Source organism: Amphiprion ocellaris, chromosome 2 (genome assembly GCF_022539595.1).
Source record: "Amphiprion ocellaris isolate individual 3 ecotype Okinawa chromosome 2, ASM2253959v1, whole genome shotgun sequence".
Lineage (NCBI taxonomy): Eukaryota > Metazoa > Chordata > Actinopteri > Pomacentridae > Amphiprion > Amphiprion ocellaris.
In genome coordinates, this window is record NC_072767.1 from 6,842,797 (window position 1) to 6,858,372 (window position 15,576).

Genomic DNA, 15,576 nt, shown 5'->3' on the forward strand with positions numbered 1-15,576 from the left:
AAACATTTATTCCTCTTTATATTTACACATTTATTTCCTGATTTTTTAACATATTTATTTGTTTATTCCTCTTTGTATTTACACATTTATTTCCTCATTTTTAACAGATCATTTATTTATTCTTTTATTTATTCCTCTTTATAGTTACACATTTATTTCCTGATTTTTTAACAGATTTTTTATTTATTTATTCCTCTTTATATTCACACATTTATTTCCTGATTTTTTTAACAGATTTATTTGTTTATTCTTCTTTTTATTTACACATTTATTTCCTCATTTTTAACAGATCATTTATTTATTCTTTTATTTATCCTTCTTTATATTTACACATTTTTTCCTGTATTTTTCACAGATTTATTTATTTTTTCCCCTTTATAATTCATATTTAATTCCTGTTTTCTTTTTTTAACATAGATTTACTTATTTATTTATCCTTTTATTTATTTCGCTTTATATTTACACATTTATTTCCAGATTGTTAAACAGATTTATTTATTTATTCCTCTTTATATTTACACATTTATTTCCTGATTTTTTAAACAGATTTATTTATTTATTCCTCTTTATATTTACACATTTATTTCTTGATTTTTTTAACAGATTTATTTATATATTTCTCTTTATATTTACACATTTATTTCCTTTTTTTTTAAAAACAGATTTATCTTTTATTGTGGCACCTCTGTGACCCCATACTTATATAGCTTGTTTTGCACCAAACCACTCTAAACTGTCAGACCTGTGTCGAGCTGCCATTGGCTCGGGACGGGACATGGAAACCCTCTGAGGCTGAGCCAATGAAACGCTTCAAAACATTTTGAAGCGCGAAGTGAAGCGGCGATGACGTTCCAAGCGTCGAACGTCATTGGTCACGTGGCAGTGGTGTGTCGGGCAAAAGCATATTACACAGCAAAACTGTGTAATATGCTTTTGTGTATGTACTAACTTCATTTGCAAGGAGTTTTAATTTGTAATTCTGATGTTGCTAATTAAGTAGAGACTAAATACTTTTACTCCTCTGTTCTTTCTTGGGGAAAACACGCGCTTTTTAGGGGACGTTCCGGTAAAACTACACTTCCCGTGAGCCTTTGCGCCGTACGTAAGCTGCGTCCTGTGTTTGTGTCGCAAAGCAGTTCTTAGTGCGGTAAGCTTCTGTTTAAATTTCAAATGCTGAACTTGTTCCGTTTAGGTGATAATCTTTAATATTCTTGATATTATTGCGGTTTAAACCATAGACTGTATAATAAAGATAATCTTTATTATACAGTCTATGGTTTAAACGTGTCAGAGTAGCTGTTAGCTTCAGTTTAGACCCCGCTATCGTAGCTAGCTGGGTCCGTCCACGTTACCTTTCACTTTCGTGGAAGTTCCCTTCCGAGCCTCTGCAGCGGGCTGACGGAGGGCGGTTGACCGGGAAAGTCCTCTCCTGAGCAGCCAGGATGCTCCTAATCGTCCTGGTGTGGAGCCTGTTAGCGTCTGCGGTGGGTCAGCAGGTGGACAACGAGTGGCTGGACCCGTACGATATGCTCAACTACGACCCAGGGACCCAGAAGATGAGGAAGCCCGCCGAGGTGGAGTGTTTTCAGATGAGTATTTGATGTCCTGTTATGATGCTATGACGTGTAGAATGTAAATATATGTGTGTGTTTGTCTCGCAGCCAGCCATCTACAGTAATGTGGCCACCAGAAGAAGAGAATACGTTCAGGAGGAGGCGGAAGTCAGCAGCTGCAACAAGCAAGTAGAGGATCTACAGAAACAGGTTGGTAGTGGCTTCCACGCTGAGCCACTTTATCAGCAAATTAAAGGTCTCATGTGGGAAAAATCAATTTTAATTGAAATGGACTGTTCACTTTTGACATCCCTTAAAGCCTCCCGCAGCTAGTTAGCCTCCCAGCTATACATGCTAGTGAGAAACAACTGCTACCATGAACCAATCGTCATCCAGCTCTGTGTAGCCCGCGCCCTCTCCTTCCAGGTGAACCAATCAGAATGAGCAGCTCCCTCACAGTCATCAAGTTTATTTACTTTCCACAGCCGCTTCTGGTTAACTCTTAATGCTGCTTAATGAGTCTTAATGCACTCAAACTTGGCCGAAATGCCTTGAAAATTGTCCAGAAGGACTCAAAACTAGTCCAAAATTAATGAAAATGTGTTCAGAATAGCTCAAAATGTGTCCACAATGACTCAAAACTTGTCCAAAACAATTGAAACTTGTCCAAAATGACTTGAAATGTGTGCAAGATGACTCTAAACTTGTTTAAATTGTCCAAAATGAATTGAAGTTTAGTTCAGAATTACTCAAAATTTGTTAAAAATGACTCCAAACTTGTCCACAAAGACTCAAAATGCATCCAAAGGTTGTCCAGACTGACTCTAAATGTCTAAACCACGAGAAAAACTCACCAAATGTTCTGCTGTTGGCTACAAGAGTGAACACCAAAATCCTTTTGTACTCAAAACATTGTCCAGAAGGACTTGACTAGTTCAAAATTAATTAAAAGGTGTTCAGAATCGCTCAACATATGTCCACAATGACTCAAAACTTTTCCAAAATGACTCAAAATGAAGATTGACCTGAAAACTGTAAAATTTCTGAACCACATGCAAAATTCACCAAATGTTCTGCTGTAAGAGTGAATACAAGAGACTTAATGCACTCAAACTTTGATGAAATTTCTTGAAAACTGTCCAGAAGGACTCAAAACTAGTCCAAAATTAATTAAAAGGTGTTCAGAATAGCTCAAAATGTGTTCACAATGACTCAAATCTTATCCAAAAGGACAAAAAGATGGCTTAAATTGTCCAAAATGAGTTGAAAATTAGTTCAGAATTACTCAAAATGTGTTAAAAATGACTCCAAACTTGTCCACAGGGACTGAAAATGTGTCCAGAGATTGTTCAGATTGATTTGAACACTCTAAAATGTCTGAAACATGAGCAAAACTCACCAAATGTTCTGCTGTAAGAGTGAACACAAGAGTCTTCATGCACTCAAAAATATTGTCCATAAGGACTCGACTAGTCCAAAATTAAGTAAAAGGTGTTCAGAACAGCTCAAAATGTGTCTGAAATTACTCCAAACATGTCCAAAATGACTCAAAATTTGTTCAAAATGACAAAACCTGTTGAAATTGTCCAGGATGAGTTGAAAATTAGCCGCAAGAGTGAACACGGGGTCTTCACGCACTCAATCTTGGATGAAATGTCTTGAAAATTGTCCAGAAAGTCTTGAAACTAGTCCAAATTAATTAAAAGGTGTTGAAAATGGCTCAAAATTTGTCTGAAATGACTAGAAATACGTCCAATTTCCGTGGAGACGAGCCTCTGTCCCGCTGTTTGTGGTGGGAATAAATTCAGTCAGGTGGACACGCATCTTCCTACTTATGTGCAATAAGATAAGATAAGATAAAGTTCTTTATTTCTCCCCACTCCAGGGGAAATTTACTGATACCTCGTCAGTGCAATAACCGATACTTCATCCTCTTGTATATAATCTTCTACATATTTATAAGAAGAAAAAACAATCATCTGTATATAATGTTTTTTCTGCAACTTTTGCACTGTGTTTCTTTTTCTTATCTATTCCTGCACTGCCTTTATACTTTTTCTTTGTAGCTGCTGTAATGGTGAACTTTCCCCACTGTGGGATCAATAAAGTTTATCATTATCCTTATCATTATTCAGTGTGAAACTTTGTGCTTCGTTTTCATTCAGATTGAAGACCAGAAGAAGACGATCACGCTCATGTCCCAGCAGCCTACATGCAACCCGGTGTTCAAGAGGTTCCTGACCAGACTCCTGAAGAACATCCAAAGAGTTGGTGAGGTCGGTTCTCACATCATGTTAAATGTGTGTCAGCTCTAAAAGAACTAAGGAAAAGTGTCACAGATTTTGTTCTATCTTCATAAATACAGTACCATGAAAAAGTATTTGCCCCCTTCTCAAATTCTTATTTTTTTTGCGTATTTTCCCCACTTAAATGTTGAGGATCATCAAACAAATGTAAATATCAGACAACCCAAGTAAACACAAAATTTAATTTTTAAATGATGATTTTATTTATTAAGGAAAAAAAACTATTCAAAGCTACCTGGCTCGGTGTGAAAAAGAAGTAATTGCCCCCTAAACCAAATAACTGGTTGGGCTACCCTCAGCAGCAACAACTGAAACCAAGCATTTTCTATAACTGGCAATGAGTCTCTCACATCTTTGTGGAGATATTTTGGTCCACTCTTCTTGGCAGAATTGTTTTAATTCAGCAGCACTGGAGGCTTTTCCAGCATGAACGTTCTTTTTAAAGGTTATGGCGCAGCATTTCAATCGGATTCAAGTCCGGACTTTGACTAGACTCCAAAACCTGCGTTTAATTTTTTAAGCCGTTCAGAAGTCGACTTGCTGGTGTGTTTCGGATCGTTGTCCTGCTTTAGAACCCAAGTGAGCTTTAGCTTGAGGTCACGAACTGATGGCTGAACGTTCTCCTTCAGGATTTTCTGTTAGGGAGCAGAATTCATGGTTCCTTCAATCATAGCAAATCGTCCAGGTCCTGAAGCAGCAAAGCAGCCCCAGACCATCACACTACCACCGCCATGTTGGACTGTTGGTATGATGTTCTTTATCTGAAATGCTGCTAAGGCTAGTGGTTGGTCTAATGGGGCTTCTGGTGTAGCACCTTGGGCTGATAGCCTGGTTTCTTGAATGGATTAGTGTACCATCTAAGGTCGCTGGAGCCAGTATTTGGGCACCTGGTGTTGTTGGAGGACCTTGGGCTAGTGGGGGGTCTCGGGCTTCTGTGGGACCTTGGGCACCATGGGTTGCTGGGGGACCTTGGGGACCTTGGATTGCTGGAGATCTTGGGTTGCTGCAGTACCTTGGGCACCTTGAGTTGTTGGGGAATCTTGGGTTGCTGGTGATCTTGGGTTGCTGCGGTACCTTGGGGACCGTGTGTTGCTGGGGGCCAGATGGAACGAGACACACACCTTCCTAAAAGTTCAACCTTCGTCTCATCAGTCCATAGAATATTCTCCCAGAAGTCTTGGGGATCATTCAGATGTTTGTTTCCTTTATGTTCATTTTGGTCAGCAGTGATTTTCTCCTTGGAACTCTGCCATGGATCCGTTTTTGCCCAGTCTCTTCTTTATTGTTGAGTCATGAACACTGACCGTAACTGAGGCAGGGAGGCAGCAGGTTTTTAGATGTTGTCCTGTGTTCCTTTGTGACCTCCTGGACGAGTCATCGCTGTGCTCTTTGGGTCATTTTGGTCGTTGGTCCTGGGAAAGTTCACCACTGTTCCATGTTTTCTCCATTTGTGGATAATGGCTCTCATCATGGTTCTCTGGAGCCCTAAAGCTTTAGAAATGGTTGTAACCTCTTACACTCAGACTCTATCAAAAACTATACAGATGTTTGAAGACTATGGCACTTTTTCAGGTTACAAAATTAATGTAAACAAAACTCATGTACTAACTTTAAATTACAATCCTCCCCAAAGCATTAGAGACCACTTCAAATGGAAATGGGCTGCAGAATCCATCAAATATCTAGGAGTCTTGTTACACAGAGATTTCACAAAGATGTATGATGTTAACTATGGACCTTTGAATGTAAAAATTCAATGTGGACACAGACTAAATTATTTCCAGTAGATTGAGATGATTGAATGACACCAACAGAAGGCAATATTCTATTATTTGTCCTTACAATTAAAGAAGTGCAATATTTTCAAATTTGTGTGGTATTGTGACCCCAGAGAGTTCCTGCAAGTGTACTTTTATGAATGGATCCATATTTTTACTCAAATGCAGTCTTTGGTTGACATTTCTCCAACTTTTGGGGCTCTAACATCAATAGAATCTGATGTGAGGAAAGTTTGTCCAGACAAGGTTCCAGTTTTTAGATATTTTGACCAAATTTTGATGTGGACTCATTCGTCAGAGCACAGAAACTGGTGTTTGTAGGGGCCTGTAAGTTGTTTTTATAACTGCGAAGTTACAAGCTGCTTCCATGTTGTCTTGATGTTGAAATTTAACAACATATGAAGCTGATTTTGCCGAAAAACAAAACCAAAAAACTGCATTTTTTTTTCTCCACAGCCCACTGACTCCTCAGACGTCTTCTACGACGCCAAAATCAAACTGTCCCGACAGGCCATGACAGAGATCCAGACTCTCCTGGAGGGTGAAGACCGGTGGAGGACAGGAGCTCTGGACAACGCCATCAGTCAGTTACTGGTGGACCTGAAACCACACGACTATGAGGCCTGGAAGTGGCGTTTCGAAGACACGTTTGGCGTGGAACTCGATACGGTGTTAAAGGTAACCTCGTTCACGAATGTAAAGTCTGTTTTTGTGATTCCTTAGATGCTTCGGTCACACTCTTTGTGTTCAGATTGATCTTACTTCAGTCTGTTTTGCATGTAGCTTAAGTGAGACTCATAAATTGGAACTTTTTTATACTTATTTATACAGAAGCTCTTGAAAAGATTTCTCAAGGTTTTCAAGAGTACAGGGAGTCCTCGGTTTACGATGTCATCGACCTACGGCGTTTCGTCGTTATGCCAGAACTGGTTACGTGGAACTAGTTGACGAGCAGAGCGGATGAATACGTCGTCACGCAGTGCTATAAGACGGCTTTGTTTCCACTCTCCGGTTGTACGCCACCTTGGATTGTGCTACAGTCACTAACTTTTTGTCCTTCATTATGGCTCCAAGTTTAAGTCAGACTCTTCTGATGCTTGGAAGAAAAGAAAAGCCGTCTCCATGGAAGTGAAATTAGACAGAATAAAACGCTGGGAACAGGACGAAACGCTGACAAACATGGGTCAAGTTGTAAAAACAGGTCAACATATTGTAGCGACCCTCTGTGATGAATGAGTGACACTTTATCTGCTTCTCTGGTGGTTTATTGAACCTTCACACAGGCTACTGTGGGCTGTAGCCAACGCCAGGATAACTACAAAAACCCCAGAACTTAGCTCCAGAGTTAGCCGCCATTCCCAGCTCTCTCTACTGCTGACTATCAGCCAATCAGAGGAGAGCTAGCTAAACTTGGCACGTTCACTGACATTAGGTAAATCTGGAACTGGACAATAAAGATTGAAGCCTCAAAAACAATATCAGTCCGTTACAATATTCTGTTATATTCTTGTAAAATGTTCCGACTTACGGCGACAATCGTCTTACATCAATCCCTAGGAATGGAACTCTGATGTAAGTCGAGGACCTCCTGTGTTTATACAACAGCTCTTCTGCGTAGCTATTTACTTTTTAACTTCTGTTTTCTTAGTTTTTTTTCTGGATATCGTGTGTTGGGGTTTTGTGTAACCGATCTCGTTGTTCTCTACAGCTCGGGGTGGGCTTCCTGATCATCGTGGCCCTCGTCTGCACTGAACTGTGGTCGAGGATCTCCTGGTTCACGCAATTCGTCAGACTGTTGATCGTCTGCTTCCCCGTCAGCGTCGTCTGGAACTGGTTCTATCTGTACAAGGTGAAGAGGAGCTCTGTTGACCTTTGCTTTTTTTGTGTTGTGGAATTTCATCGAGGTCGAGAGATTGAGGAAACACAGAGAGAGACACTGGAAACTCAGATGACTTAGGTTGTGAGGAAGGTTTACTGACATCAGGAGAAGTGACACCAACAGAGCAGCAGTTCTCGCCAGCATTAATTTCTGAGGATTCTCTCTGATCTTTGGGTATATAGTGTAGTTGGGAGACGGTCAGATTTAGATTATAAACTAATATGGAGACAACTAGTCTGCTTAGGACTAGTCTTCTTGTGTCAATTTTCACCATTTTGTGGTGATTTTACATCTTTTTAGCTGTGACCTTTAGTCCTTGGGGCAATTGTGCCTATTTTGTGGTTGATTTTGTCTCTTTTTGTGGAAATTTTGCATCTTTTTGTGGTTATATTGCATTTTTTTGAGGAAAGTTTGTGTCCTTTTGTGGTGATTTTACCTTTTTGTGGCAATTTAGAGTCTTTAGGGTATTTTTGCAAATTTTTATCGTGATTTTGTCTCTTTTTTTGGTAAAAATTACTCAACATTTCTGAAGACAGAGTCAGTCTTTAAACTATGACACCGGCAGTGGCTGCAAAATTAAGTCTAACCCTTCTTGTGTCAATTTTGGCCCTTTTGGTGGTTCTTTTGTGTTTCTTTGTGGTAATTTTCACCATTTTGTGGTGAGTCTTTGGGGTAATTTTGCCTATTTTGGATTTGATTTTGTGTCTTTGTTTTGGTAAAAGTTACTAAACAGTTCTGAAGACAGACGTGGTCTTTAGATTGTGACACCTGCAGTGGATGTAAAATTGATTTGGTTGCTGTCATGTGACTATCTGCTGTACTGATGAAGTTTTGAGACTCCAAAATGATGAAAAAAGTAATGCAAATGATCTGATCTTTGGGTATGTATTAGGGCTGGATCCAAATATCCGAATATTCGGTCCCGACGGTGGTATCCGGATATTAATTTTGAGATCCGAATATTCGTCGCTGCCCCAAAGGCCCCCCCCCCCGGGTCGGACGTTACGGAGCGGACCAAAAATTTGGATATTCGTCATTAATAGGGCCTGAATATCCGGAGCCCAGAAACTGCTATTTGGGCCAGCCCTAGTATGTATTGTAGTTGGGAGAAGGTCAGATTTAGACTACAGACCAATATGGAGACAGCTCATCTGCTTGAACACGTCAGAATAGACTATATCTAAACTCCTGTAGCGTCTGCTCGTCTGAAGGTCATCATGACCTTAGAAAAGAGTAATATTTCCTTCACAGTTGGTATAATTAAGATGTTTTATTGTCCTTTTCTTTCAGATTGCTTTTGCTGAACACCAGAACAATGTAGTGAAGATGGACAGTTTCAATGAAAAATGCACCGGAGTGAAGAAAATTGACTGGACGGACAGTCTGACAGGTAAACCAACAAAAAAACACGTCTCATATCGGGGTAATTCCATTAAATGTATACAGCTTTGTACAATACCTTCGACTTTTAATGAAGATATGCACAATTTTATCATCATGCTGTGAATATATTCAACATTGTTGAGCCCATAGGTGCAGGAGACACATTTAAAAACACGTTTGAGCTCTTAGAAAACAATTTAGACACAGAAAAAATCCTGTCTAGATGATGATTCTGGTATCAAATGTTGTTCAAAATGATCCTTTCATTGTCTGTAACTAGTTCTGACCAACCATCTATCACACATGCTGATATGAGCCTTGAAAATTTACCCAGAATGCACCTTTTAAAATTTTCTTCAGGGCCATATCATCATGCTTCCACCTCCGTGCTTCACTGTCAGGACGATGCATTCAATGTGGAAGTCGTGGTCAGAACAAACACTGAAGAGCCCCAAATAGACATAAACTGAGCACAAAGAGACACAAAACCAGCCTTTGAAGTTTACCCAGAATGCACTTTTAAAGTTTTCTCTGATGAATTATCAGAAACCAGAAAAACATCCAGGGTACCAGTGATTGACTCCACGTCATGACATTGAACTGCTTCAGTTTTACTGTTCACACTATGTGACTACTGGGAGTACATCCCATAATACTGATGCTCAAAAACAAGTTTTAGTCTTTAGAATGTGACATTTGCAGTAGACGTGAAATTAAGTCTAACCCTTCTTGTGTCAATTTTGGCATTTTTGTTGGTGATTTTGCATCTTTCTTTGCTGTGATTTTTAGTTTTGGAAGTAATTTTTCCTATTTTGGCGTTGATTTTCTGTCTTTTTGTGCACATTTTTCATCTTTTTGTGGTTATATTGCACTTTTTGAGGAAATTTTGTGTCCTATTGTGGTGATTTTGCCTTTTTTTCTGGGAATTTTGAGTCTTTGGGGTAATTTTGCTTATTTTTGTTGTGATTTTGCATCATTTATGCAGTGATTTTTAGTTTTGGGGGTAATTTTGCCTATTTTGGGGTTGATTTTGTCTCTTTTTGTTGACATTTTGCATCCTTTTGTGGTTATATTGATTTTTTTTTTGTAAATTGTATGTCTTTTTGTGGTGATATTGTTTCTTTATGGTAATTTTTGGCTTTTACGGTGATTTCGCATGTTTATTTTTATTTGCAAACTTGGGTCTTTGGAGTAATTTTGCCCATTTTTGTGTTGATTTTTATCTTTCTGTGGAAATTCTGCATCATTTTGTGGTTATATTGATTTTTTTTTTTTTAAATTTTCTGTCCTTTTGTGGTGCTTTTGTTTCTTTCTGGTAATTTCAGCCTTTTGGTAGTGATTTTGCATGGTGGTTTTCTTTTTTTGCAATGTGGAGTCTTTGGAGTAATTTTGCCTATTTTGGGATTGATTTTATCTCTTTGTGGACATTATTCATCTTTTTATGGTTATATTGTACTTTTTGAGGAAATGTTATGTCCTTTTGTGGTTATTTTGCCTTTTTTGGCAATTTTTAGTCTTTGGGGGTAATTTTGCCTATTTTGAGGTTGATTTTTTTTTTCTCTTGTGGAATTTTTGCATCTTTTTTGTGGTTATATTGCGTTTTTGTGAAAATTTTGTGTCTTTGTGGTAATTTTGCCCATTTTGATGTTGATTTTGCACCCATTTTTTGGCAATTTGGAGTCTTTTGTGTAATTTTGCCTATTTTGGGGTTGATTTTCTCTTTATTTTGTCAAAATTACTCAACATTTTTGAAGACAGACTTAAAAATAATTTACCTAAATCTGTTTTTTATCCAGTTATTTACCTAATGATGACATGTTAAGTGTTGCAGTAACAGAGTGATACCAGCCACGCAGTATTTTTCTGTTTGTTTAGCGGGTTACTTCTGCTGAAGGTCTTTTTCTGTGTACCTGCAGAGTGGTACAGAAGCACCTGGACACTTCAGGACGATCCTTGTAAGAGATATTATGAAGTCCTCATGGTCAACCCCATTCTGCTGGTGCCTCCAACCAAGGTAGGGGTGTGTGACGGTAACTTTCCTTCTGCCTGTTTGTCAGCGGTTAAATCTAAATGTGTCTTTGTCCTCAGGCGATCGCTGTCACCATCACCACCTTTATCACCGAGCCGCTGAAGCACATCGGTCAGGGCATCAGCGAGTTCCTCCGAGCGCTGCTGAAGGATCTCCCAGTGACGCTCCAGATCCCGGTCCTCCTCACCATCGTGCTCGCCATCGTGGTAAAGATCTCTATAAATCATCCCTAGTGGAAATGAACGATGTAGCTGTGCTCTGGTTTTTACCATTCTGCATGTATCTCTAGAAAACCTCGTGTTGATTTTAACCCATTTTGAGGTAATTTTGTGTTTCTTTGTGGTAATTTTAGCCATTTTGTGTTGGTTTTGTCATTTTGGGATTATTTTTAAGACATTCTGGTCAAATTTTAACCTATTTTGCACAAATTCTGAGTAATTTTGGAGAAAATGCAACTTATTTTGGACAGATTTTAAGTAATTTTGAATGATTTTTGAGACATTGTGGTCAAGATTGTGCTTTAAAGGTAACTGTCAAGTCATTTGCGGCAATTTCTGAGTAATTTTGGAGAAATTATGACAAATTTTGGACAAATTTTGGAGGATTTTTGAGACCTTTTGGACAAATTGTAACCTGTTTTGGATCAATTTTGAGAAATTTTGGAAATGTTTTTGTATTTTGGGCAATTCTCAAGTCATTTTGGATGGTTCTTGAGACATTCTGGACAAATTCTGACCTATTTTGGACAAATTTTGAGACATGGATGATTTTTTAGACATTCTGGACAAATTGTAACCTGTTTTGGACCAATTTTGGGGAATTTTGGTCAATTCTGAAGTCATTTTGGACAAATTTTGAGACATTTTGGATGATTTTTTTCAAGACATTTTGGACAAATTATAACCTGTTTTGGACCAATTTTGGGCAATTCTGAAGTCATTTTGGCTGGTTCTTGAGAAATTTTGTACAAATTATGACCTATTTTGGACAAAGTTTGAGCAAAACATCTATTTTTACAGTGATTTTCAGTTTTGGGGGCAATTTTGCCTATTTTGGGGTTGATTTTGTCTCTTTCTGTGGACATTTTGCATCCTTTTGTGGTGATTTTTCTCTTTTTTTTTTGTCTCTCCAGGTGTTTATGTATGGAAGCGTGCAGGCCGCCTTCCAGTACGGCATCATGGCTCCTCTGCGCCGCCCTCGAAGGGGTCCGCCTCCTCCAGAGGTAGAGCCACAGCAACCACGGCAACCACAGTACCTGATGAACGAGGACCATGACGAGTTAGCAGGAGGGGACGCACCTGGACCTGAACCAGCACCTAGACCTGCACCTAGACCTGCACCTAGACAAGCACCGTCACCTCAACATGCACCACGATGCCGACCGGACAACGCCGGGAACGATGTGCACCAGAGGCGACCCGCCAGGACCCGAAAGGAGCTGCCCAGACTAGTGGTGCAGACGCTGAGATCGGCCGACCCTCAGTACAGCGAGGACGAAGCCGACGCTGCGAGGCGAGAGGAGAGAGATTCAGATTCAAAAAAGCAGCCGGAGGAGCCGGAAGGAGCGACTGCAGCTCAAACTAAACCCACAGAATCACCGAAGCCGAAGAATAAACTGAGAAAACTGAAGCTTTCTCCAGACGAACCCGACGGAGACGGAGCAGAACCGAAACCAGCAGAGAGGAGACCCCACGTTCAGGTGAGCTGCTTCTACACGGCCTGCAGATAAATCTAGTCAGACATTTACACGGCCTGCAGATAAATCTAGTCAGACATTTACACGGCCTGCAGATAAATCTAGTCAGACATTTACACGGCCTGCAGGTAAATCTGATCAGACATACGTAAACTGCTTTTTAATGTGACTGATTTTCTGTTTAAATGCTCCAGCGTTGTGCATGCTCTAATGGAACGGTGAAAATTCACACACTACACAAATTGGTAAATAATTATTTTATAATATTTTATCCTGATGAGGAATGATTGGAGGATTTGTTGTGTTGTTTTGTGTTTTGATCATAGCCGTCTTGTGTTTGTGTTTAGCCAACTAACTGATATTTATTTAGTTTTATGTGCATTATTTGTTTTCGTTGCTGCTGTATCATACATCTGTCTCTCAAATAACACAAATCATAAACTCAGTGGATTTCAACCTGCATGTCATGGAATAAATGAAAGAAGAATGAGCTCAGTCCTCCTCCAAGGCTGCTCAGTCATTGCATCATTTCCGACAGATGAAATCTCTCATAAAAAATGGCTTTGCGCTGAGCACACGCGTGTTATGCATGTGTACGTTATGTACAGATACCGAATCACGTGTCCTAAATATGTAGCGGGTGGTGGGAATTGATGGGACTCAGAAACACCCACACAATTTAATAAGTTGTTCCTTGGATCATTTCTGATGGATAAGTCCTGACAAGTCCTCAGCGGTGGATTTGTAGTAGGATCACAATCATGTGATCGTCAGCAGGCAGCTGATGTAGTGTTCACTTGTTGTCATGGTTACAGTGATGCCGTGCTGCTATCTGGCAATGATACAGAAATCTTTAACAAAACCGTGGATCCACACTATAAGCCGCATCACTGCCAAAATATAATCACTTGGTCCTTGTGTCATTTCTGACCTTCCCTGAAAATTTCATCGAAATCCGTTAGTCCGTTTTTGAGTAATGTTGCTAACAGACAGACAGACAGACAGACAGACAGACGCCATCGTCACATAAATCCACCATTCCTTGGCGGATTAATTATGCAATGACTTGTAAAACAGGACGGCGAAAAACCGTGCTGTCGTCCTGAAGTGTTTCTCTAACGGACTTTTTGCTTTTACTAGAAAACATTTTTGTTGTTGTTTTAAGGAATCCTTGATTCTTATTTATACATTAATTTCTCTAATTGATCTAATTTGCATGATAATTAAATGTTATCAGCATTTGAAGTACTGTTTTGCAGTGAATCAGTAAAAATCCGACTTGTAGCGACTAAATGAGCAGGTTTAACGTCATGAATCAGTGTTTTCTCATCTCGTATTCTGTCGATAACATCTGAACTTTAGTGATTGATGAAGGTTTTATTTGTTGTTTTAATTGAAATGTGATTGTTTTGTGTTATGTTTTTCACACTGCAGGACCTGGAGGCCTCAGCTGGAGACGCTTCGTCTGTCTCGCTGACAAACGTCGAAACCGTGGGAACTCCGGTCCAGGAGTCCGGTGGCCGAGTAGGAAGATTAACGGAGCGGACACACCTGACCGACCAGTTTACTGATCTACAGACCTGCTGACCTGGACCATCGACCAATCAGCAGCCGGTATCATGGAGGAAGTAAATGTCGAAAACAGCTCCGCTTACGGTTGAATTACGGTCTTCCTGGATGGTGGAAGACGGAGTAAAAGCCGGGATTTGAACGAGGAAATAGCTTGAAATTTGAATCAAAATGGTTATTTTGTCATTTACAAAGCAGAATGCGATTTTATAGATGCTGTTAGGATGTTTTTCTGGCCGGTTTTCCTGAATATCAGTGATCCTTCCTTCCATTTTCCATTCTGAAGGTTGATCTAGATGTAAAAAACAGAACAGGACCGACTCGTCTGGAGCTGAATGTGTGAATTTCAAACATTTTTAAACCAAACTGGACAACAAAATCATCATAAATCAGTAGAAATGGACATTTTGAAAGCGTAATGATGAAAGCACAAACATTTGACTTAATTAGAAGAAATAAAGCTTTGATAAACAGCTTTTCAGCTCACTGGTTTGTGTTTTCACAGATTTGCTTTATTCTACCTGTTGGTGTCAGTGCGTTTAGCTGCTAACCAGACAGATGTTTAACTCTGTTGGTGAAAAGTTAAAAAAAAAAAAAAAAAAGATGCGTAAATATTGCACTTACATTTTCAGGTGGCCAAAACCCAATAATCAACTTGTAATCTCTCAATTCTCCGTGTCCACGTGTGTTTTACAGTTTACCATTTAAGATTTGTAAATCATGTCTGATTTCTCTGATAATAATGTAAATTATGTTATTTTCATTTCATACATGTACTCCATCTGCTGTCATTTGTTAAATTTGAAGCTATTGTTTAAATAAAACTCTTATTTTGCCATGTTTGTTTAGATAAATTAGTTCTTTTGTGTACAAGGATAAAACTAAGGAACCTGTTTTTAAAAGACAGAAATAATCCTGCAGATAAATGTCTGTGATGTGAAGTTCTAGAGTCATAATTTATAAATAAAAACCCACAGATGAGTCTAAAATGCACATTTTACTGACTCAACCTGAAGTATTTCCACCTAACAGGAGTTAATTTTTTACATTTTTAGTTTTATTTCCGGAAATACTGGATCCTGAAATTAGGTCAAAGGTTTTCTCACTGAAAATTCTCAAAAATTCATCGAAATGTTTTATAGAAATACTTTGAATAAAAATCTGAAACGGTGCCTCCGACTGGCCTTAAAAGAATAATAATAATATGAAGAAAATAACAAATAATATGCATAACAATTAAAAAAATATTTAAAACTGACAAGAAAATAAATATGTGTGTGTGTGTGTGTGCGTGTGCGTGTGCGTGTGCGTGTGCGTGTGTATATATGAAATGATTAAAAGCGAAAATTTTAAAGCTAATACTAATAATAGTAGTAATAATAT

At 39.0% G+C, this 15,576-nt stretch overlaps 1 protein-coding gene across 1 annotated transcript; it reads left to right on the forward strand.

The window, feature by feature from the left end:
* Positions 1-1,130: 1,130 nt before the first annotated feature.
* Positions 1,131-15,029, forward strand: clcc1 (chloride channel CLIC-like 1). Its single transcript, XM_023264151.3, has 10 exons — positions 1,131-1,574; positions 1,662-1,763; positions 3,719-3,829; positions 6,094-6,315; positions 7,346-7,486; positions 8,807-8,906; positions 10,816-10,913; positions 10,988-11,134; positions 12,061-12,627; positions 14,059-15,029. The coding sequence occupies exons 1-10, from the start codon at positions 1,443-1,445 to the stop codon at positions 14,209-14,211; spliced, it is 1,773 nt and encodes a 590-aa protein (XP_023119919.1). The 5' UTR covers positions 1,131-1,442; the 3' UTR covers positions 14,212-15,029.
* The last annotated feature ends 547 nt before the right edge of the window (positions 15,030-15,576 follow it).

What these genes read in the sequence shown, in the direction of transcription:
- clcc1 (XM_023264151.3), top strand. Translation starts at nt 1,443, where the DNA reads ATGCTCCTAATCGTCCTGGTGTGGAGCCTGTTAGCGTCTGCGGTGGGT. An exon ending in TAGAGGATCTACAGAAACAG is followed by an intron (nt 1,764 to 3,718) that starts GTTGGTAGTGGC and finishes GTTTTCATTCAG; the next exon opens with ATTGAAGACCAGAAGAAGAC. An exon ending in CTGGACGGACAGTCTGACAG is followed by an intron (nt 8,907 to 10,815) that starts GTAAACCAACAA and finishes GTGTACCTGCAG; the next exon opens with AGTGGTACAGAAGCACCTGG.